General features: G+C 32.2%; 1 protein-coding gene across 5 annotated transcripts in view; it reads right to left on the bottom strand.

Moving 5' to 3' along the window:
* Positions 1–25,158, bottom strand: part of HBS1L (HBS1 like translational GTPase) — a 79,205-nt gene that overhangs the window by 44,310 nt on the left and 9,737 nt on the right. For 3 of the 5 annotated variants that reach the window (XM_057738645.1, XM_057738644.1, XM_057738649.1), the window contains exons 3-4: positions 23,306–23,434; positions 20,178–20,372 (exon numbers count right to left, since the gene is read on the bottom strand). In XM_057738645.1, the coding sequence (XP_057594628.1) occupies positions 20,178–20,372; positions 23,306–23,434 (324 nt within the window). The other 2 variants (XM_057738647.1, XM_057738648.1) reach the window with 2 other exon arrangements.

Here is a 25,158-nt window from a genome sequence, read left to right on the forward strand (position 1 = left end):
CTAGGCTACAGAGAATAAACCACTTCCTTCAATATTATAACCGCACTGTGATTTGCTTAGCGTGAATTATTTTTTCATCTTAAACATCCTTCATATAGCATAAACTGCCTCATCAAGTCCATTATGCAGTATCCATCTCCTATGACACAAAAGACAAAAATGTTTTATCCTAAAAAAATATTCTTTGGGATCAGATTTCAATTTTCTATAAATATCATTGAGCCAGCAATCTTAAAAATTAAAAAACTTTTGATGAATAGATTTCAATTTTATATTAGTCTGGATTATATGCCTTGAAGAAGTATCCACAAAATTTTATAATCTATGTAATTAATTTATGATATTAGGACCAATAAGAGTTCTTGCTACTTCAAGACTTAAGAAATAAAGGCAATACTATGTTATTAATAATTTTCCTTTTATAAAAAGCCACTTATAGTTCATTTTTAAATATTATTGTTGTGCTAAAAATTGTGTTAGACCAGAAATAGGACAGCCTATAAAACAAAGCTTTTTTATTTTACAGAATGAAACTGTATATATCAAAACCCTTTTTTAAAAAACTAGAAAATGTATCAGTGTTCCTCACCATTCTTCCCTAGGCCTTCTATTTTAACTTAGTCTAAACTCTCCCTGAGACATCTCATCTATATCACCATCCCTGGAATTACCTACCCTTAAGTACCTCCCTAACAAGTCACATTAATCCTTCATGCCTTAAGCTTCAACATGATGTTATTACAGTCAAAGCTAAGAATGTGTATTTGAGAAATGCCTCCTCAACAACACAAAATAATTTAAATTTAATGAGCTCTTACTATCTGCCAAGAAGTGCTATAATGGCTTAATATAAGACTTCATTTAACAAAAAAACTACCCTAAAAAATCAGAACTGTTATTATCCTAATTTTGCAAATGAGAAAACTGTAACACAGGATGTTAAGTAATTTGCTAAGGGCATACAGCTAACAGATAGTGGTTCCACTAGAATGTAAATCCAAACAGTCTACACAAGTAGCTGTGCTCTTCCAAATTACTGTGGAAACTAGCAGTGAGAATCGACAATTTCTAGCCATAAAATCAGAAAAACACTAAACATTTAGATAGAGGAAAAGGCACAGTAGAAATAAAAGACTCACAGTATGCATATGAATTGAAATAAAGAGTTAACAAGAACCTTGCTGAAAATTTCAAGGAAGGGGTCCAACTAGCAAGAGATGATGAATGATAATTAAACTGGCATTAATAATCAAATTAAAAAGACATGAAATTTCTTTAATATTCTCATTTAGGTGTCATTTAAACCATTTTCTTTTAATGATTGTAAAATACACACACATGCACACATACATAGGCCTATACAGGACTGTAAAGACAGGGAGAGGCTGCTTTATTTGAATAATCCTAAACAACTTTAAGTTTTAAAAAGATAAACACAAAGGGAGAAGGGGGAGGGGAGGGATAAGTTAGAGGAGTCTGGCATTAATATATACATACTATTACATATAAAATAATATACTACTACATATAAAATAGATTACCAACAAGGACCTACTCTATAGCACAGGGAACTATACTCGGTATCTTATAATAATTTATAAGGGGAAAGAATCTAAAAAGGAATCTATACATGTAACTGAATCACTCTGCTGTGCACCTGAAACCAACACAACATTGTAAATCAACTATATTTCAATTTAAAAAAAAAAGAATAAAAAAAATCCAACCATCTGGAGATGGTCATAACTATCTCCAGACCTCATCTTGAATTCAAAGAATCATTCCTAAATAACTTAAGAAAACTTGATAATATCCAATGTTACCCAATATCCAGAAATAACTCCATAATCACAAATGTGATGAACTTTTTTAAAACAATTAGTAAAGGGAAGGAAAGGGAAACTAATATTGTTTTAAGAAACCAGTTACAGCACAAGCTGGGTTAAGGATAAATCATAATACTTTGAGATAGAAAGAGCTAGGTTACAAAACAATAATCCTGAGAGCTAGCATCCCTTTCTACTATACCACTTGCTACCAGTCAGAGCATACAAGCTGATACATCTTTTAAATTCTACTGAAAATCTGAAAGGAAATAAAGTTCGACCATTTCTTACACTCTACACAGAAATAAATTTTAGAGGAATTAAAAATCTTAAATGTAAAAAACTGATACAATAATTCTCTCAAAAGAAAACTTAGAATATGCATAACCTAGAGATCAAGGGTTTGTTTGTTTTTTTTTTTAAATCTAAGACTGCAACCTGGTAAGTTAAAAAAAGACAGATATAATGGCATGAAATTTTTAAATTTTTCTGTAGAAAGATATAAATAAAGAAAATGAAAAGGTTGAGAAAATCATTTACAATGCATATACTAATAAAAGATTAACACCTATAATATGAAAAGACTTCAATTAATAAGAAAAAGACAACCCAATTAAAAAATGGGCAAAAGATATAATTAGTAACTCACAGCACAAGTTCAAATGGCAAGTGAATATATGAAAACATACTCAACTTCATTAATGGTCATGGAAATGCAGATTAAAGCAGCAATGAGACATTAATTTCTTACCTGTCAAACTGTCCAAAATCAAGATAAGTAATGACACTTACTGCTGGAGGAGGGATGAAACGTAATACCTCTCATAAAGCAAAGGACATATCTACTTAAAGCAAACAGCATACCTTTAAGCCAGCAATCCCACCACAGGGGATCTATCTCACAGAATCAAAAGCTCTAGTTTCTAAGGATATGTACACAGATGTTCTATAAACAGAACAATTCATAAAAGCAAAAACGAAATAAAATATCCTTCAATATGGGAAATCAAATAAATTTTAGCACAGCCATACCACAGAATATTATGCAATCACCGAAAAGAATACATTTGGAAACACTGCAGTTGACAGTGTATTATAAGGAAAATGATTATAGTGCATCTTTTTTTTTCACAATAGTAATGAAAAATCCCTCTATGTATATGTCTTTTTATATATGATTATGTGAAAATAAAGAAATATATGGAAGAATCTATATTGGGCTAAAATGGCTATATAAGATAGGTAATCTCCCCAAAAGGGCTGACATAAAGACATCATGAATGACTTAAAAAAAAAGTGAGTGGAAGTAATATAAGTCCCTCAATGCATTAGACTTTAATATAATCACTTTTTGTAGCACTTGTTCCTTAGATGGTAGTAAAAGAACACTTTATTTCTTCAGACTAAGTTCAGCTATCACTTGTTGAGCATTCTCTATGCACCAGACACTGTGCCAATTGCATTATATGGGTTATTTTACTTACAGAAACTTCTAAGTTAGGTACTGCTTTCTCACAAATAAATGTCAACCTATAACAGCATGCACAATGCACCACGGATACAATTTTCAGGGACACAAAGGTGACTGTCATCACAATAGGCTCCACCCACTCCAAAGGCATAAACCCTCTCTGACTCTTATCTACTCTATTAATGAATGAAAACATCAATATGAATATAAAATCCTTTCATGGAATATAACTATCCATTATACAATAATGCTATCAATGTACTATGATTCACAATTAAATACAAGAAGTAATTAGTACAATCTTCCCGAAGGTAGCGAAGGTAGCGTCACAATATGCACTAAAAGCATTAAAAATGTGTGCACCTTTTTATCCAGCAAAATTACTCTAGAAAAATCTTTTATAAAATAATTGAAAAAAATTCACCAAAAGTACAAAAATATTTACTGAAGCATTTTTGGTAAAAAGACATTGAAAAACTTACGTTCCTATAATAGGTATTTGGTTAGATAAAATAACAACACTACGAAGCCTAAGTTATTGGCATACCAAAAAAGGCCTATGAGTGGTTGCTAGGGACTAAGAAAGGGGAAAATGGAGAGTTGTTGAATGAATACTGAGTTTCAGTTTTACAAGATGAAAAAGTTCTGGAGATTGGTTGCATAACAATGTGAATATACTCAACACTACTGAACTATCTGCTTAAAAATGGTTAACATGGTAAATTTTATGCTATCTGTATTTTAACACAATTAAAAATAAAATTTAACAAAGTTAAAAAAATTTTAAGTCTGCAACATATGATTAAGTTAAATGGGGTAAAAAGTGGAGTGGCTCCATTTAAAAAAAAAGAATATTCCGTATATGTAGAAACACACAAGCTATAAAAGATAGGATTTTAGCATTAGAAGCATGTAATTCTGAATGCTGGCTCCACCATTTATCAGTTTTATGGCCTTGGGCAAGTAGCCATTTTTCAGCCTCAGAGCCTCCTGGTGACACTAGGATAAAAAAAAAAAAAAAAAAAACTATTCTGTGTGATTATTAATATTAAAAAAGATAGCAGATATAAGGAGTTTAGTAGAATATTTGGTGTGTAGTAAGTGTTCATTAATATTGCCTACTGTTATTGTTTAAATGCATCAAAATGCTAACAGTTCTGAATTCTAAATAATGGGATTAGGTATCCATTGGCTCATTTGGACTTTCTAGCTTTACTCAATAAACAGTATTATTTATTTATTATCTAAGCATGTGCTTAAAGATGGCACCAAGCTAGCTACTATTAAAAATTTAAATTCTTCAGAATTTTAAATCAAACAGAATTGTTGCTTAAGTAAGGAATCGAAGACAACATAGTGATTTAAAATTAAATGAATTAGAAAAGGACTTCATTTCTTAGAACCACTAATTTGCAAGGATTTAGAAATTGACACCAATTCTCTATATAGGAATGCCAAAGTCTCTAAGTAACACCAGCAGAAAAAATAGTTGAAAGTAATTTTTAAGTACCTCGCTAATGATAAAGCTGGTTCTTTTAACAAGGGATTTAATTTCATCCTTAAGATACTTATCAACAAATACAAAATAAGATTAAGTTATTACAATATAAAAACTTGTTGCAAGTAATATGTAACAATGAAAAGGGTGTTCAACTAACCACAATATTATAAATCAACCATACTTCAATAAAAAAACTAAAATTAAAAAAAATTTAAAAGAGGTGTTCAAGTTCAAAACAACTCAGTTTGAGTTACAACTTGCCTCTTAATAGCTGTGTGAAATAATGCAAATTATTTCACATGAGCTTCAGCTTCTTCCACCTACCTCACAGATTCTCATCATAATCAAATAAAATATACACAAAACCAAAGTTTACATTCAATGTATTGATTCACTTCCCTCTCTTCCGTTGAGAAGCAGCAGCTCCCAGAACAGACTACTTTCACACATAGCCAATAAAAAGAAATAGGCAACGTGTTCAGAGGGAAAACACCTTGGCTATATTTGATGCTTCTATTAAGCCAGACTTAGCCCCTGAGGGGCTACTGTAAAGTTCTAGGAAAAGTCTGGGGCTTAAATCTACGTCCTCAATGGCTACCACATTTTTCTGATAAAAACTGAACATGGAGTAACTGTGGGCTAAACTGAATTGTATTTATCCCATTCTAATCCTAATCCCTTGCTAAATACCCAGCAATTCTTTAGCACATGCCAAGCATTCAAAAAATATTTTAAAAGTATTTATAATGGCCTGGGAATGAAACAAGAAAGTATATACAAACATATGTAATCTGACTATAATTTCTAAGGCTTAAAAAAAGCAAGTTAGGATTAAAAGAAAACTGCATTTAACCTTCATGCAATTCTTATATGGTACTGGCTATTCGAAGAAGATAAGCTGTTTTGAGAGTTTAAAGCAAATTATTTTTAAATTAAGCAATTAGTGCTTCAGTTTTTCCAGTGTAGGTGTATACACAAAGAGAATCTTAAGACATATCTGAGAACATTCTGAACTACTTAAGTTTTTTCACTGAAATAAACCACTTCCTTTCAAAAGCCCACAGAATTTTAAAGCAGAACGGCAATTAATTCTAAAGTTTTCTGTACAAGTATAAAATTCTTCTAACTGCTTGAATAAAATTACTCAGTGACAGAAAAATTAATGAAAGGATTTTTCAAGGAAAAATATATTTAAAAGGGGACATCAAAAAAATTGTAGTTAAATATATTCATTTTCAACTCTCTACAAAAAAAGGATTAAAGCAAAATAAAATATATATTTTAAGTACATTACTGAAAAGTACATATATAATAGATTCAGAAGTGTTCCTAACATCCTATATTAATAATTTTTCTTTGTAATGTAGACTTTTCAAATTAATCACAGTCTTTATTTCCAGGATAAGGATAAAATCTCATAATGTATCTGACCTGAGAAGGGAGAAAAACGAGGTTACATCTTTTCCTAAAAATCTAACAACACTATCACTCCCATTTAGCTACTCAGGTAATGCTGAAGAAAGAAACAAACACAATATAGCACAATAACCAAGTTAAAAAAAATGATCTTGTTCCAAGTGTTTACAGCTCTGCTTTATCTTTAATTTCTTGTACCTTCTCTGGAAACAATCTGCCATTGAGATGCAAAAATATGATAATCGTCATCTGAGTATAGTTACAAATAATACTTTACAGATATTCAAATAGTGTACAGACAAACTACATGACATTTGTTTTTATAGACTAGTAATACTACAACACTAGCAAAACAATGCTAGCAAATAACTATATCCTCATTTTGTAAAATTAGGCTTTATTTCTTGTAAATGAAAACTTCACTTGAAGGAAAAATGATGAAATTCAAAGGGAAAAGAAAATGATGCATAATAGGTTTCTAAACAGTATGAGCAAACCACAATACTACTCAAGACAAATCTTATCAAAAATAGTACCTGAATTGTCCAGTGTTAAAGTATATTTCTCCAAAGCCTCCAATACTTTTAAACAATGAATTTTCTTAATGATATGATTAATATAAACATTTGTCTACTTTATTTGTGAGGCAATGGAAACATCAATTTAAGAACCATATAAAATGTTAAATTTTCTTGGCTGCATGGCACGTGGGATCTTAGTTCCATGACCAGGGATTGAACCCCCAGGAATCGAACCCATGCTTCCTGCAGTGGAAGGGACCACTGGACAGCCACGGAAGTCCCTAAAATGTTAAATTTAAATTACACATGATTCCTTTTCCATAATTGTGGACCAACTATTTTTTCTTTAATGTTTACTTTTTTTTAGATCAACTATTTTTCTAAAAGATTCTAAATAAACCCAACGTTACAAAAAGTCTCAATAGCAATCAAAAGTTAAACCTCATTTCACACGTTAATATTCATTTTGTCAAAAACTATTTCTCTTCCAAGTTTCTCTTCTAATCATAAAATTTTAAGCCATAAATAATAAGATTTTTCTGCCCTTCCTTTCAAACAATAATACTATGTGTATCTCAATTTCTGGATTTTTTGTGGAAAAAACCCGAGAGTCCATGTTACTTGTTTTATAGTTTGGACAGTGAATTCCCTCACCCTTGGTAGGTTTAAGGTGGCAAGGAAAAAACCAACAGAAAACAGATTGTCCTATGATTTTACTCCCTAAATATATACTCCTTTAGCAGTTCACCCATATGAATGTCTAACAAAATTATATGATAACCCAGTCTAAGGTAATTTGCTGTAATGGTTACTTCCAACATTACATATGCTAATAAAATGAACTAAAATGTTATCTAAGTTAAGGAGACCCATAAACATCTAATACATCATTTTAGAAATTAAAGAGCTCCAACTTATATGATAAATGGTTAATTTTCATACAGATATTAAGTTCTCATTCAAAATTCTAAAAATACAAATATATTTTAAAAATTTTCCACATGAGTATAATAAAAGAAACTTTCTCTTAGACTGTTCAGTGATATGTCATTTCAAAGTCAGGTTGATATGGTCAGTGGAATTATTATACCTAAGCATCTAAATCTTTGTAACAAGGTCTGTCATATCACACACCCAGAAAGAAATTATTCACAAGCCTCTCAAATTAATCTAGTTTCACAGTTGATAGAGGCATTTAATCTAATCAAGTGCTGCCAGGAAGATATACCCAGTTAAAGAGACAAAATAAAGATGTTTCTATCCCACTTTTCCCAAAAAACATACTACTACTACACACACACACACACACACACACACACAAAATAAAAGATGATAAAAACAGGAGACAAGTTGAAAAGTAAGCAGGCAGAGCTCACAAAAAATACAGATTGGAAAAAAAAAAAAAAAAACTTAACAGAAATAAAGAAAAAGCCACACTAGAAGCAGTGGAATGGGCTTAGCTTAGCAACATACAATAATAGAAAACAATACAGCAATGTCTGCAAAGCCCTCCAGGAAAGAAAGAGGAACCAAGGACTATTATTTATAATGCAGATATAAGTCACAGAATCATTTTCATATATTCAATGATTTGGGGAATATTTTAAATGTATATTTTGTGGGGAGGGGCAGGTGAGAGGTGGAAAAGATGTCAAAGCCAAACAAGAGATAAACAGAGGCCTAATCATGAGAAACCAATCAGTTTTAAGATAACTATATGGTTGGTTTAAAACTAAGGAAATTTTGAGTACAGAATCTAAGGAAAATACTATAAATCTTGGCACTATGTATATACGACTAAAAATATCAGGAGATAAAGGGAGGGAAGAGGTCAATTTTTAAAGCCAGGACTCTTTAAAAAACTAAAGTTAGTAATTCAGTTAATAAGAGTTTAAATATATAATAAAAGGTGTAAAGGTAAACACTTTCCCTAAGAACTTAAAATATTAACAAAAATTATGAGACATCAAGAGGGGTGAAGTATAAGTGTGTTAATTTCTTCATCTTTTGTTACAGAGAAACACATACATACTGTTTAAAGCTGGCAAATTTTTAAAACATATTATTATATTATACAGATAAACTACAATATTTCCAAGTTATCAAAGGGTATATACGAAGTCAAAACAAACAGACCATATATTAAAATACATAAATATAAAAGACAACATATTTTTTAAGTGACAGAATGTATTACCCTATCAATGCCATAAATGGGAAAAAACTATCTGTCTCTGACAAACCAAATTATAAACAAATATAGAAAATGCAACTAAACCAAAGTGACTCAAAACAATGAAAGCAAAAGAATAGACAAATAAAACTTAGAGAAAGCAGCAAACATGATATTAACGTTAAGCAAATTTAGTTTAAGGCAAAAGGCATAAAACAAGCAAACCAGGAACTTTACATTAATGAAAAATTCAAATCCACAGAAGGATCAGATATCTTTATATAACAAAATGTACAGGGCAAAATCTCTAAGTAATAAATTTTAACTTACCTCTCTGCCTATAGCCAATCAAGGAAACAGAATTTAAGTAAGAATACTGAACTCTATAAAAATTTGAAAAGTAACAGACATATATCATATTTTGGATTCTTAACACAGAATTCATATTCTTGACATGGGCCTACGAAATCATTATAAAACTACATGGGATCACAAAGAAAAACTCAATAAACTTCAAAAAGTAAAAGGTACAGACCACTTTCTTCAATAACAGTACAATGAAACCAGTAATCATAACAAAAATAGCAAACAAAAATCCTACCAAAACCTGGGATTAAAAAAAAAAAAAATCAGATTCTTGACTTAAAAAGGAAATCAAAATTACATTGTGGATTATCCAGAAAATAACAGTAACTCTAAAAGAACCCATATGCTACAGCAAATAGAGTATTCATAAGAAAAACAATAACTACAGAGAACAAAGGTAAGTAAGAGAGAATGGAAATAATGCATATCAACTTCAAGGGAGTGGGGAGGAACAAGGAAAGGGAGAACCTGAATTCCAATCTAACAGTTTATTCCTTAGAAAAGAGAGAGAGAGATCGATCAGAAGTGTGTGTGGCAAATGCTACCTTCTGTTGAAACTAAATGGTGGGCTCACGAGTGTTATATTATTATCCATGTTTGAAAATTCATAAATTAACATTAATTTTTAAGATAAAAATTTTTAATGTTTTTAAAGTCAGTGTTCTACTCAGAAAGGTAGAAAATTAAAAATGGAAGAGATTAGGTCATAAACTCATAATGAATTAAAACCAGTAGAACTAATTATCAATCTAGGAGCCCATCTTTGGGGGAAAAAAATAAATTACAAGGTAAAACTCAAGAGGAAAAAAAGCTGGCAGCAGGGCGGGGGAGGGGAGCAGAGGAGAGAAAACAATATTTAAAATAAGGATGGAGATTTGACCACAGTACAGAAGAATCTAAAAGAATAAGACAATGTTTGCTACAATGCTAAACAAATACATTTGTCAACCTGGATGAAATGCATAGTTTTCTCAGAAAATTAAAACTTCCCAAACTGACCTAAGAATATTGAGAAAGATAATTCCTATCATGAAACAAATAATTTCAATGCTCTTCAAATTATTTAATGATAAAGAAAAACTGTCTAAGTTCTCTATAAAATCATCAAAAGAGAAACCAAAACATGGCAAAGAACACACACACACCCCTCTGGAAATTAATTTGATGAATAAATAGAATAATTTTAAATACAATATTTTCAAATAAAATCCATCCCATTAAAAGAATAATCCACCATGACCAATTAGGAATGTTCCAATGTTACAAGACTAGAATACTAGAAAAAATATTTAAATACTGTAATGTTTCGTGTCAAACAGTGTAATGTTAAAGCCTTTTGCATCTATGAAAATAGTTTTTTCTCCCAAAATCTTTTGATAACATTATACATCTCAATAAAAGTTAGAACTGGATTTTTTTCAGTAATTTGACAAGTTGTTTCTAAAGCTCATGTGGGAAAAAGAGCCACGGGAGATAATTCAGGAAAATTATGAACAAGGAGAAAAAAAAATGACAGCCTATAAAATATTTAAAAACTAACAGTAATAAAAAGCTACAGTTAAAAATTCGATACTGGCATAGAACAAGACAAAGAAACGGAATAGTACAGAGTCCCAAAACAGACAAGAAAGATGGAGAGAGAAGAATTTAGCTTACATCAAAGATGGCATTGCTAAGCAGGTTAAAAAAGAAAAAGGATGTGTGATACAACAAAAGGTAATTGTGACAAATCCAGCTATCGAAAAAGAAAAGATGTTGGCAGAAAAACTGTATTTCTACCCCACCCCCTAATAGCAGCTAGACCAAATACTCAAATGTTTAAAAAAAAAAAAGAGAGAGAGAACTTGTCAAACATACAAGAAATAAATAATTTTTAAAAATTATCTTGTAGTAAAGCAGAACTTTCAACAAAAGCCCATAAAAGATTAGTAAATTTGAATATAATAAAATCAACAATTTGTCTTATAAATAATGATCTAAAAGATGACAGTAAGAAAACATATTTTCCATGCATATAACAAAAGGATTAATTTTCTTAGAATTTAAATATAAAAATCAAATATATTAAATACACATGCACACATATAAGTCATTATGAAAGACAGGTAGCAGAAAAATGGGCAAAGATTAGGAATAGGTAGTTCTAAAAGAAAAAGAAATACAAATAGATTTGAATATGTGACAAAGCAGTCAGCCTCACTCATTAAAGACACATAAATAAATGAAAAAATTATTTTCCATATCAGGTTGGCATAACACCAAAAAGAAGAACAACCCTATCTGTGAGAATCTGAACAAAAACACTCATAAACTTGTGGGAAGGAAATGGGCACAGTCTCTATTAAGGACAATTAGGCCGCATCTATCAAAAATGTTAAAGTATATACTTAGTGGCACAGAAATTCAATTTCTAGAAATGTAAAATGTTCATTTTGGGATCATTAGTGATAGCAAGTTAACATGTTTATCAACATTTGTACAAACAATAATGTGCAAACATACCATGGAGTTCTACACAGCTAGACTGATCTCTATATGCTGGTAAGGGAAGATCTGCAATATACTTTACTAAGTGATACAGATACTGAAGTGTTTAATATCCTCCCATTTGTGTAATGATATAAATACACATTTTCTATTTGTAACATGCAAATGGTTTCTAGAAGAATATAAAAGATTTTTTTTTTTTAAAGATTTGTTTTACAGCTTCTTCTAGGGAACAAGATGTGTGACAGTATTTAAGACTGGGACTCACTTTTTACTTTAAACCCTTTCCTACACTTAGGTACCAGATGTATTCTAAGCTGGGAATAGCAGCAATAAACATACAAAATCCCTACATTTGTAGAAATTGCATGGGGGGGGGAATGGGGAGCAATAGGCAGACAGATAATAAAAACTGTGTACACACACACACACACACACAATGTCAGATGGTGTAAGGGGTGTGAGGAACAATAAAGCGGGGTTACCAGGGAAAGGAACTATATGTATGGGGGGGGGGTTATAATTTTACACAGGGTGACAATGAAAAGGAATACAGTGAATTATGGGAACAAATGAGGGTTCCCCTATCTCAGGATTAGGAGTAAAGTGATATATAAAACACAGCCTCAAGAGCTAATTGCCAGGAGGACAAATGGAGGGGGAAGGGCAAAGCACTACAGAAGCAGAGGAAACTCAGGTAGGTGTTCTTGGGTGGATTTGGGTAGTGGGTTACACAAAGCGAAAGCAGCTGATAAAAGGTCTTAAAAAATAAAGGGTTTATACAGGGCAACAGAAAACTGGAGCTACATTTTAGAAAAGTTACTCTGGCTGTATTGCAGAAAGTGCTTTGGAGGAAATTAACTGAGAAGTAAAGAAGCCATTTAAATATTTTAGTAATTCTGCCCAAAGCTAATTGCCTTTAAGAGAAAAAGTAACAATAAGACCAAAGAGTAGTGGATCAAAAAAGGTACAATCAATCCTCACCTGAGTATTCCGTATTTGTGAATTCACCTACTCGCTAAAAATCATTACTTTCAGCACTTTTGCAGTCTCTTGTGCACAAGTGCAGAGCAGCAAAAAATCTGAGTAGCCCAACATGCATGTTCCCAGCTGAGGTCAAACAAGGTGACATTCTGCCTTCTTGTTTCAGCTCTCATACTATAAACAAGTGTCTTTTTCATGACCTCTTTATTGCCACATTTTTCACATTGTGATGTTAGCTGGTAATTTTTCTGTTTAAAATGGTCCCCAGGAGTAGTCTGAAGTACTGTCTAGTGTTCCTAAATAAGCACAAGGCAGCTGCAATATGCCTTACAAATAAAAGATGCATGTTAGATAATGCTTTGTTCAGGCATTAAGTTATAGTGCCACTAGCTGTGAGTTCAATGTCAATTAACCAATAATATATATTAAAGTGTCTTTAAACATACATAAAACAAGGTTATGTACTGACTGGTTGACAAAAATGTTCTGACCAGAGGACACAGGAACCTAACCCTGTGTTTGCTGTAGGATCAATGGTTCAGTATTCGCTAAGTCAGTGTTCCCATATTTTGTTCAGTGTTCACTAATGTATGACTTTACAAAACATAGCTACCACAAATAACAACAGTCAACTATATATGTACACACATATATTTATTTATTCTTAATGCAGAAATAAAAGGACTGGTAATCAGTTATAAGAAGTAAATGAGGGAGAGAAATTAAGGATGATGCTAACTAGGTTTCTGGCTTAAGCATCTGGTAGATGGTGATATTGCTAATAAAAGCAGGAAACAGAGAAGGAGGTGGCAGCTTGGATCAGGAAGACAAAGACTTTCACTTCGGAAAGTGTAATGTCATGCATGCCACACACACTGTAATAAATATAATTACGTGTTTACCCATTTTCCCCTCCCATTTGACAATTATATCTTTGTTCATCTCGGGATATGTCCTATAACTAAAATGACACTTTGCTTTAAGTCACATAAACCAGACATGTCAATGTCAGAAATGTGTACTTTATCGATTCTTTTACTTTCCACTGCCATCTTTGCAATTATATTACCCATATTCACCATAATCTATACTTTAACAATGTTTTTATGTGAGTCCTAAAAAGTAAAAATATAAAATTCTACCTTTTGGAAAACAAGAATTCTAAATGACTAATATCCTCAAAAAAAGTCTTCATAACCAGGTAGTTTGTTTTTCAATTTGTTTACAGAAACCTTCGTCATAAATTATTAAAATACCACTCTGAAATATCAAGCTTATATAAAACATCCTAATGGATAAATTGTGATTATTCCACACCTGATTTTAAAAAACCTCAGAATTATAATTTACTTCAACGTCGCTTTTACAAAAATGTATATATACACTCAAAATGTAGCAAGTTCTTGACTCCCTAGAAATTAAAATTATAATAATGCGTATACTGAGCCTTATATAATTATAAAAGAAAGCTAGTAAAGAAATTCATAGCAATCCCTCACTGTCTAGTCAGCATTACCTTTGTTTATATAAGTAATAGAAAACAATTTCTAGGCTACTAAAAAACTGATTTTACAAGTAAATATATACTTGTGTGAAAACAAAACAGAAACTTAATACATAGCTCTTCCTCAATACAGAACTGTGTACTTGTTTATTTGCTATGGTCCACATACGGAAAAGCACTGGACTAGGTCTATCCTTGGTATGACAATTAGTTGTATGACCTCCCACTGACCACTAAATATTAAATATAACACACCAGTAATAGTTATTACCATTTATATGAGGAAAAAATGGTGAAAAGTTCAAGAAAGAAAGAATCAAAGTTAAAGGGAGGAAAAGAGGCTAGAATACCAGTTCAGTAAGTAGGAAAAAGATAAAACAATTAAGAAAGAGAAGTTAAGCAAAGTATTCTGTATAGAAGTGAAACCCTAGTTCTCGGCAATTAATGGTTAAGAAAAACCATAACCAAAAAAGTCAACTAAAGACTTTAGAATGCAAGAGGGAAAAACATCTATGAACACCAGCTATTTTAAAAACCAAAAAAAGTGAAGAGGAAAAATGGTCATTTTAAATGACTTCTGTATTTTATACCATTTAAAATATAAATACAACATTTCTATTTCTATTCCTAAACCATTAATGCACTTAATCATAATAGAAATAAAAATGGCTTTACATGTCAAAACTGATATTTGAACTGGAAAATAAACCAAAAAAAATTAGCATACCTGAGCTACCAAGACAGCAGCCAGTCAATAAACAGCAGCTGGTGCAGAACACGCACTTAGTGTGAGCAACTGTCATCACTAGCAATGTATCCTTACTAAAAGCCAATGGCCAAGGGTAGAAGGGGCAGTGGGTCTTCTTGGCACCACTCTCTGAATCTCAGAGACTGTGACACTGCCTTAGTCAACAGGGCAAGTGCATGTCAGGTACATGCCCGACAGACCAGTAGCCATGACAACGAAAATAGGGAGACATTTAAAAATTGTTACCTTCCCTATTATCCAGTATACAGAATCTTTTTCCCCTAAAAAAGTAATCTCATAAATAGTAGTTACAATCCTGATCAGGCAATGAAGGGAGATCTAGTTCACTTTACAAGATCTACTATATGGCTTAAAAAGTGTATTTCCCCTTGAAAATTAGCTTGTTATAAAAGAAGGTAATATAACAGTAACACTGTTCAACTTCAATATGGATTAAACAAGTACTTGTGGATTCATGTGCAAAGGGACCACTTGTATAGCATTTAATCTATCAGGAATTACTGTCAGTTTCAAAAAAACACTTAGAATACAATTCACTTCTGAACCAGAGAATGCCTACACTGTATAAATCTAGTTGATAAGTCACAGACTAATAGCTCAAAATCACTAAAATGTTTCACTAAGGTTCAACACTAGAAAAACAAAATCAGCAGTTGGAGTAATTGAAACTTTTAAGCATAAAATATAACTTGTGGTTTATAAGGTCTAAGCATCAGTATGATGTGCACTGAAATCTACAATTAAAAACAAAAACTGAAGACATCACAACAGAGTGGTGAAGAACAATGAAGACATAAGGCTGGCTTAAGCTTTCCCACCAAAACACTGGATATAAAAACATTATATACAACTGAAAAGATCGGAATGTCATCCTGAAAGTAAACAAACAAGAAATACAAAAAATTATCAAATGCACAGTAAAGTAGCTGTCAGAGAAAAATATTTCCTTACTGGGAAAATATAGCTATTTTATTCTCATTAAGAAATAACATTTTATATACTATTTTTTTTCTTGCAAGAAATAACTAATAATATAGAAACAGCATCTTCTTAGGTAAAAGACCCTAAACTCCTAATTAGCAATATTCCTTGGTATTCCTAATTACTGGAAAATACAAATTAAAAATTCAAGCTGGCCAATGTTATTCTTAGCATTAGTAATTCTTTTCATTCTACTGATTTCTTTAAGGCAGCAGTTCTCAAGCAGAAGTAACCCATCAGAATCAACTGGAGACCATTTTGAAAATACACATTCCCAAGTGTCATCCCTCAGAGACTGACTTCACCATATCTGGAGTGAAGCCACCATACCTGTGTTTTGAAAAAAGTTCCCCCAGTGATTCTGACTGCTAGTTGAGGACAACTGCTTTAAGGGATGAATTACCTACTTATTCTACTGACTAGAAGAGCTCTTATTTGGCCTGCCGTTGCTGAAACTTTGTCATCACAGCACATAAAGCTGTCAGCAGCAAAGAGGAAAACTCCACATTTCATTACTTATACTAAAAAAAGTGAAAGAGATCTGATAAGATTATCTATTCAAAGAACATGCAATCATACTTGAAAAGACTTTCTATATATTTATTTTAAAGTGTTCATTTAGTACAAACGGTTTTGAAAATGTATAAAAATAATTTATGTATTAATCCATCTTCAATATGTACATGGTCCCTTAAAAGGATTTTCATTTTATTATCATGAAAAATGTATTTCAACAAGCTCCACAGTATTCTTAAAAGTCAGGAATTTTAAGCTTTTCTAATACAAAAGTTTTAGTATTCACCTGCAGAAAAATAATGAAACTGGGAATGATTTCACTAATATTTTAAAATATAATACTGTCTCAGCTATGCTGTGCCACATATCATAAGAAAAATCATCACTAAACTATAATAAATCTCAAGTGGTGGCATTTTCATTTACGGACAAAGCACAAAAATATTTTATAAAAGAAAACATCTCATCGTAAAAACTTATAAAGCTGAATGCTCTAAGCAAGAATAGCTTCAGTTTGATTTTACAATATCAAGTTTCCATAAGCACTTTGTAAACATACACCCATTATAGGCTATCAACTTAAAGCCAGTTATCACTAAAAGAAGATATAGTAAAAAAAAAAAATTTCAGTGCAAAAGTACATATCAACTAAAGTTATCAACTGACTTGACAATTTTAATATAAAAATCACAACTTAAATCCCATAATATAAAGTAATCCTATAAAGACTTTAAATTAATTTAAAAGAAAAAGCTCTACAACAGTTATCAAGTTTTCCTTTTGTTACTATTCTCTAGCAAAAGCTTTCTTTTGATTAGCTTTCACAATGTCATCAGGAGATGCTGATTTGAAGTCAAATGGTGTTATTGCTATAAGAGGACTTATTTCTTTGTCCTTTACATCTTGAACTTGTCTACTATAAAGAAAAGTCTTATAGAGGTCAAGAGTGCGTCGCTTGCAGCTTTTCAATGGGTAACGAAGACACAGTGTTGAAGCAAAAGCTGAAGGTCTGGCGGCAAGGGCCTTGGTCCAAGAGACAGAAAAAGGTGGTTTCCTAGTCAGAGAGCCTTTACTCTTTTTCTTATTATCCTTAGTAGAATGGGAATTTTTCCCTAATTTTGAACTTAGAACTTTAGTTCCTGGTATTGGAGCAACCGATTGGTCTACTACAGATTTGGGAACAAAATCTGGGGTTTTCATGAGGACACTAAGATCGATATTTGAATCTATTCCAGGTGACCTCATTTCAGATAAACTAAGCATACAGGAATCTTTCTTATTCTGAGAATTGTCTATATCAATCGTTTCTGCAATCAAATCAGAAAGTGACAAATTCTCAAGGTCTCTTGTTGGAGAAGCTTTACAGAATGCCAAAGATGACAGAGATCCTGTTAATTCTGATATTCCAGTTGAAGACTGATACCGATTTGCTAGTTGTGACAAGGGAAAGGATCCCAAACTTAGATCTGTGAAACTGGCAGATGGCTGGTTACAAAGATCAGATAAAGTAAAGCACTGACTCGGATTGTTTTCTTTGTGCTCCTGAAACAGTTCAGCTAAGGATGGACTTTCACATTGGGAAAACTGCACGCTGTCATTTTTTAATACGCAATTCTTGGTGCTTTGTTCAACTGAAGAAACACGTCCAACGTCAGCCATTTTACTAGCATTTAAATTATCAAGAGCCATATTTTCCAATGAGCTAGTTAAGACCAAAGGATTATTTAAACTTCCTAAACTGTTTTGTACTGGAATGTTTTGCAAATCAGGTACTGAATTATTTTGAATAAATAAAGAGTTATTAGGTGTTGTGCTCTTTATCATTAAAGATTTTAAATCTGGTATTCCTTTGAAAGCAGAATCATCTTTGGAAATACATTCAGATGCATGAGGTCTTAACAAATCAGCATCTAAATTCTTTGAAAGTAGACTCTCCAGACTATTTGTGGATGATAATCTGACTGATGGCTGACTTTTACAAGAATCTCTTGGAATATCGTCAATTAGGTCAGCTAGTGACAGCTCTTTTGTTAACTTACATGATTCTAGTTTCTTTTCACTTTTAGGTCTGTCAAGTTTCTTTTTTTTATGGAGTAAATAGTGACTTGGTAAAACCGAGGAATTATAATATAATCCATATTTCGCTACTGGGCCAGAAAAATCAAAGGATTTGCTACTGCAATCCAAACGGTTTGCAGATTGAGGACAAGATCTTTGAACATTATCAGCTGAAACTTCAGAGGAAGATAATAAGACTCCTTACCTTACAAGAGCCATTAATTTTCAGATGAATAGGTTGACATATGCAGAAGACAGTCACAGCAACCAAAAGGAAACATGAAATGAGGCATTTAATTACTAAATGTTTCTTTCAATTATTACGTGAATAAAGTGACACGATCATTATTTAACAAAAAATGAACATTCTAAAAAAAAAATAATAAAGGATTTTTACCTTCCTTTAACCATCTTAAGTGACCTTCACACTTTGTTCACTGATATATACAAAGGTAATTACCAAGTTAGTCAATGCTCTAATTTTCACAAATTTTATAAATACATGGTTTCAAGATACTTAAATTATAGTCAGGATTGTCTCAAATTCAAAATGTCTAAAAAACCAATGGAAAGAACTAGGTTCACCTTCTGTATTTTTAATGTATTAAAAACATGCAAACAAATAATACCCTATAATTTCTACTGTGATCTGGGATAAGCTATTAATACAGATGACACATTAGATTCATTCTCATACTACTGGTCAGTTAAAAGTGCATCCCGCCCCCATCAGAACAAAAAAATTTTACATTTACATAAAACAACCCTTATTTCATAGTAACAGACTGCATACAATTTCACTGTGGCAAAAATCTAGTCCTCAGGTTATAAGAAATATCAACCCAGTTAACAAACCATGCTCCTACTGACAGATATTATACTAATTAATATAATTGGTTCCCTTCTCATGTGGACTAAGTTCTAAATTTAACCCCAAATACTAAAATTTAAAATTAAAGATCTGGCTATGAAATGAAAGAGTGGTAGAATTATAATACTTAGGATATTTATTTATTTATTTATTTATTTATTTATTTATTTATTTAATTATTTTTGTGGCACACGGGCTTAGTTGCTCCGCGGCATGTGGGATCTTCCTGGGGCAGGGAAAGAACCTGTATCCCCTGCATTGGCAGGCGGATTCTTAACCATTGCGCAACCTAGAAAAACCCTACTTAGGATATTTAAATAAAACTAAATTATATTCATAAAATTCTATAATCATAAAGGGATTTTTTTGACACTGTCTGGCTATGAATGTCTATCACCTGACCCATTAAAGTTAAAAAAAAACACTAATAATTAAAAAGATCTGTAAGATACTAACAAGAAGCAAAAAGTGTTTTGTCTTGCTATTATCTAATTTTATTTCCCTTATATTCTGCTAGTGACAAGAACAAGCAGGGAAATAAAAAACAGGCTTTAACAGAGTGAAGGGAGCACAGCCATTCAGCTTAAAAATTCACAAACTGGAAAATCAATTGATAATAATTAAGAATTATTATAACATGCAAAGTTTTCTATTTTTCTTAACAGCTCAATCAAATCAAAGCCTCTTTTAAAGCATTAACTGTAAAACTAAAAGAGAACAAGTAAAAGCATACCTTTCGCTATCTTTCCTGTAGATATTGCTCCCTCACTCTTGACTTTCAAATTCTGCACTTTATCTTGCTCCAGAACCACTGACAAAGCCTTCTGCACATCAAACTTGTTCTTCAGAACTGCTTCAATCAATATGTCATCTGGCACAGCGTCTCCAAGTACCTCTCTCATGTGATCAAGGCATGAATAAAGACGAGCTAGAACAGACAACAATAATTAAAAGCTATACTAAGTGGGGTCATGAAAGAACCTCAATCTTCAAAACTGGAAAAAGGACTGAAACTATACTAGGATGGTCAACTCATTTTTCCTTGGGAAAAATTACAGTGATTATATTTTTATCCACAATATGCCTAGCTTCCTTTATCAGAGGAACAATTTCAATAACTAAGAAATCACTATAACAAATGACTATAATCCAAAGTAATACTGACTAATGCTTGAAAAAAGCATAAATTGTATACACTAAAATCTATTTCAGTCAATGAGGATGATGAGGTCTATACTGATGATTTTTTACATGTGTAGAAAGGGAAGGTTAATTATGAAAATATTTCTAACTTGTTAGTGAACCCAGTTAATCACTAAGTATATTTCTTAAATTTCTTGCATTACTACCTTAAGTAGTATTAAGTACCTTAAGTTTTATTTTAGGCTAACTTCACTTCCACCCAGCCAACTAAAATCATCCTTAACAATGCTTTAAAAATAGGCAAGATAACCTGGCATAAAAATGCCTTAAAAATTAGGAAGTCCAATAAATTAAGAAGAGAATGGACATTCTTTTTTTGAGGAGAGAGTGTTTGGTGTTTTGTTTTTTTTTTTTGGCCACACCGTGCAGCATGTGGGATCTTAGTTTCCCAACCAGGGATCAAACCCGTGCCCCTTACAGTGGAAGCATGGATTTCCAACCACTGGACTGCCAGAGAAGTCCCTGGACATTCATTTTAAAAACAAAATTTAAATTTGGATGTCTAAATCTTTAAGGGTTTTTATTTTCTGATGACTATGTTATTATAAAAAGTAATTACTAATAACATACATTAATGATATAAATTTCATGAGAGCAAAGGCTTTATATCCCTAGATCCTAAAATAGCAGCTGGTACCTAGAGGCCACTGAATAAAAATGTGTGAATATATTAATTTTTATTTGTATAGCAGTTGACAATTTTCAAAATATTAATACTTATATATATATGCATGATATATACATATATATATATATCTTTTCTAATCCTCACAGTAACTCTATGACTTAGATATATCAAATTCTAAATCATAAAGATAAGAGGACTGATAATCACAGCACTACTAAGTTTAGCAGTAATCAAAATAGAACTCAAGTTTTCAGACTCCCTAACCCAGTGAAACCAGATCACAGAATGCACTGTACATTACATATTACATGCTTCCAAACTGAACAAGGAATCTACTGGCAATATCCTTTCTTTTAAAAAAAAAGGTACTTAATACTTTTCCCATTGTTCCCTTTTTTAATTATTAAAAATAAATTCCTCAAATATTTGGGTAATTTTGCTTTGCTGGAGTCCAAAATTAATTCTAGGCTAATAAGCTAAATGTGAAAAATTATACCTATTTCATAAACACATGAATTACTAAAACTAGAACAGATTACTTAGTATATAGCTAGCATCACAGCCTCTTCTAATTAATTATAGCAACTGTTGTCTACACATACATGAAAAGTAGACATATGGAGTCAGGCTGTCTTGGTTCCTATCCTTAATGCCATTTACTAGCTGGTGCAACTTCAGCCAAGCAACTTTATGTCTCATTTTCTTCCCCTGCAAAATGAGGACAATACCTGACCTACCTCATAAGGTTGTTATGAAGATTAAATATGTGAATACCTGAACAGCACTTAGAACAATACCCAGGAAAGCAGTTAGTAGAGGTTAGCTACAAACATTACTATTGTTATCATGCAATTACTTACATACATCAGGTGGGAATACTTAATTTTCATTTTCAAACATAACTCTGAACTTATACCTCCTTAATCATTCTGAGGCACAGCAGAAAAAGTATAAGACTTCTACTTCATTCCTACCCTCTCCCCCCACAATGACAACTGCAACACACTCTTTAAAAATACCCAATCAAAACTATCAAGGAATTTATACAGCAGTTCCTCTACAAATTTTTATCCAGATTGTCAAATGTATTTGCAGAATTGATAAGGAAATTTTTTTATTCTCTGTTGTTTCCCTTTCTGCTTTCTTATTTGTATATTTGTGCCTTCTCTTCATTTTTCTTGATTTGGGTAGTGGCTCACACATTTTACCGATTTATTCAAAGATCAGCTCTCAGATTCATACGCTTCCCCCTTTCCTGTTTTAAAATTGTTACAAATTTTCAATTTAAAAACATTTATAGAACAAAGCCACACTCCAGAGAAAAAGCAAATCAGCTCAGCCCTGCTCACTACCAGCGGATGACATACTGTTATACCTGGTGATTTTAGGTCTACTACATTGTTCATCATTCTACAGCTTGAGTAGTATGCTTGAAACAATGTCATAATTGAAATTTATTTATAAAAGACAAAAGACAAAATATAAAATATCTTTGTTAAAACGTTTAAGAGAACTAAAAAGAAGTAAACTCAAAACCAATGCCATTACCATTTATGAGTTCTATCTTGACACTTAATTTACATGACTGTGACCAATCAGGACATTGTATAGTATTACTCTGGACTTAAATTTTCTTTTTTTAATAAAAACCAGCCTTTTGAAACCTAATATTTGTGAGGAAATGAGCTTCTGTAATCTAACCATAAGCTCTACACAGAACTTATGAAACAATAAATATTGTTAAAACAAATCACTGGTTTCTCTCCTAAGACTTGAATCAAAACTTGCAGTTACTAAACAACAGCCACACAATTTTTCAACCACAGTTAACCATCCAGTCCTCACAAAATATCATCGATAAAATGAAAATTTTCCTTGAAGATATAAAATATAATGGTAATTCATACCATTACTACCCACAATAATTATGAACAATAAAACTGATAAATGAATAAAACTGATAAATTCCGGTCAACTGATTATTAATCATTTTCAGATCAGAAACACAGATAGACTACTTTTTACTATACCTTGATCAATTCCGCTTAGCTGATGGTTCAAAAGAGAACTGGAGGATTCTTTCAAATCTTCATAACTGTATTCTTCTACAGGTTCAACAACTGAAGGTTTGTCACGTCGAGAGTAAATAAACTGAGCAGCTAAAATATAAAATAATTAAAGAATGCTATACTACAGCCATTTCCCACTAACTTTTTTCTTTAACAATAGTCAAAATAAAAATTAAAGATTCTGACCTACCACCTACAGTCATTTGCCCATATTTATAATAATGGATGATGCAGAGAATCGACTGGAGGACACGGGGTTGGGGGTGGGGAACGAAGGGGAAGTGGGACAAAGTGAGAGTAGCACAGACATATATACACTACCAACTGTAAAACAGATAGCTAGTGGGAAGCAGCTGTATAACAAAGGGAGATTAACTCGATGATGGGTGATGCCTTAGAGGGTCAGGACAGGGAGGGTGGGAGGAAGTCGTGGGAGGGAGGGGATATGGGGATGTATGTATAAATAACAGCTGATTCACTTTGGTGTATCTCAAAAGCTGGTACAAGAGTGCAAAGCAATTATATTCCAATAAAGAGCTTAAAAAAATGGATGAAAACAAAAATAAACAAAGACAAAACATATCATACCCCAAATTCTGCTCAAATGTCCTTACTAATCATTCCCTAGACTCTTATATCTTCTTTCCTCCTATCTCATAAACACTGAGCTTATACTTTCTCCACAGCTTTCAAAAATTATCTTTCCTAATATCTCATCCTTGCCTACTACTCCATCTTCCCTGAAATTTTTTCTTTGGTACAAATATTTTAAACCTCGTAGCACATTTGCTCATTTGCATAATTAAGAAAATACTAAAAACAGACTAGATTAATTTTCACTTTCCAAGAACTACTAATTTTGCCTGAACCCAAGAGTTGATCAAAATCACAGGCCTTAACTTTTTTTTAAGACTTTTTTATTTATGGACCATCTTTAAAGTCTTTACTGAATTTGTTACAATATTGCTTCTGTTTTATGTTTTGGTTTTTAGCTGCAAGGCATGTGGGTAGCCCGGAGGCATGTGGAATCTTAGCTTCCTGACCAGAGATCCAACCCCTACCCCCTGCATTGGAAGGTGAAGTCTTAACCACTGGACCGCCAGGGAAGTCCCCAAAAGCCTTAACTTTTAAACAACTTATACTTCAATCATACACTGACACTGTATATGTGTCATATACCTAACTTTGACTTTCAGACAGAAGTCTGTGCTACTCTGCAGTACTGGCAATGTCATTACTCAATATATAACTGGGCATTATATATTTCATTAATAGGTAGAAAGACAAAATATCAAAGTGCCAACATGCACTTGAGTATCATACACGAAACACGTGTGAGCAAAGGAGAAAATCATCATGCATGTTCGCTCTTCCGCATCAACTGGATGCCCACTGAACTCAATTCTTGGAGAATGTGTTCAATTGTGAAGGAATAATATTAAAGAATAAGTTTAAGAAGGATAAAAACATTAATATAGTATTCTAAAGGCAAGGTGTTATCAGGGATTTTATATTATTTAGCTTTCTAGAAGAGCACATAGCATGTATGTCTATTGCTCAGTGTTTCCACATCTGACTTTTGTGCATGTTTTCAGGAAGGCACTATCCATGAAAGGCAATCTACCTACATTCAGAATTTACAGATAATGCATATATAGACAATAGAAAATACTATGGCTTATGTGTAACACCTATACTCAGAAGGCCATGGCATAAGTGCTATTTATTCATAACATAAATCAATGATGGCCCTACAGATTAGCAGGAAGGGCAAAAAAAGAAAAGGTAATGACATGTTTTAAAAGCCAAATGAG

Source organism: Hippopotamus amphibius, chromosome 6, assembly GCF_030028045.1.
Source record: "Hippopotamus amphibius kiboko isolate mHipAmp2 chromosome 6, mHipAmp2.hap2, whole genome shotgun sequence".
Classification (NCBI taxonomy): Eukaryota; Metazoa; Chordata; class Mammalia; order Artiodactyla; family Hippopotamidae; genus Hippopotamus; species Hippopotamus amphibius.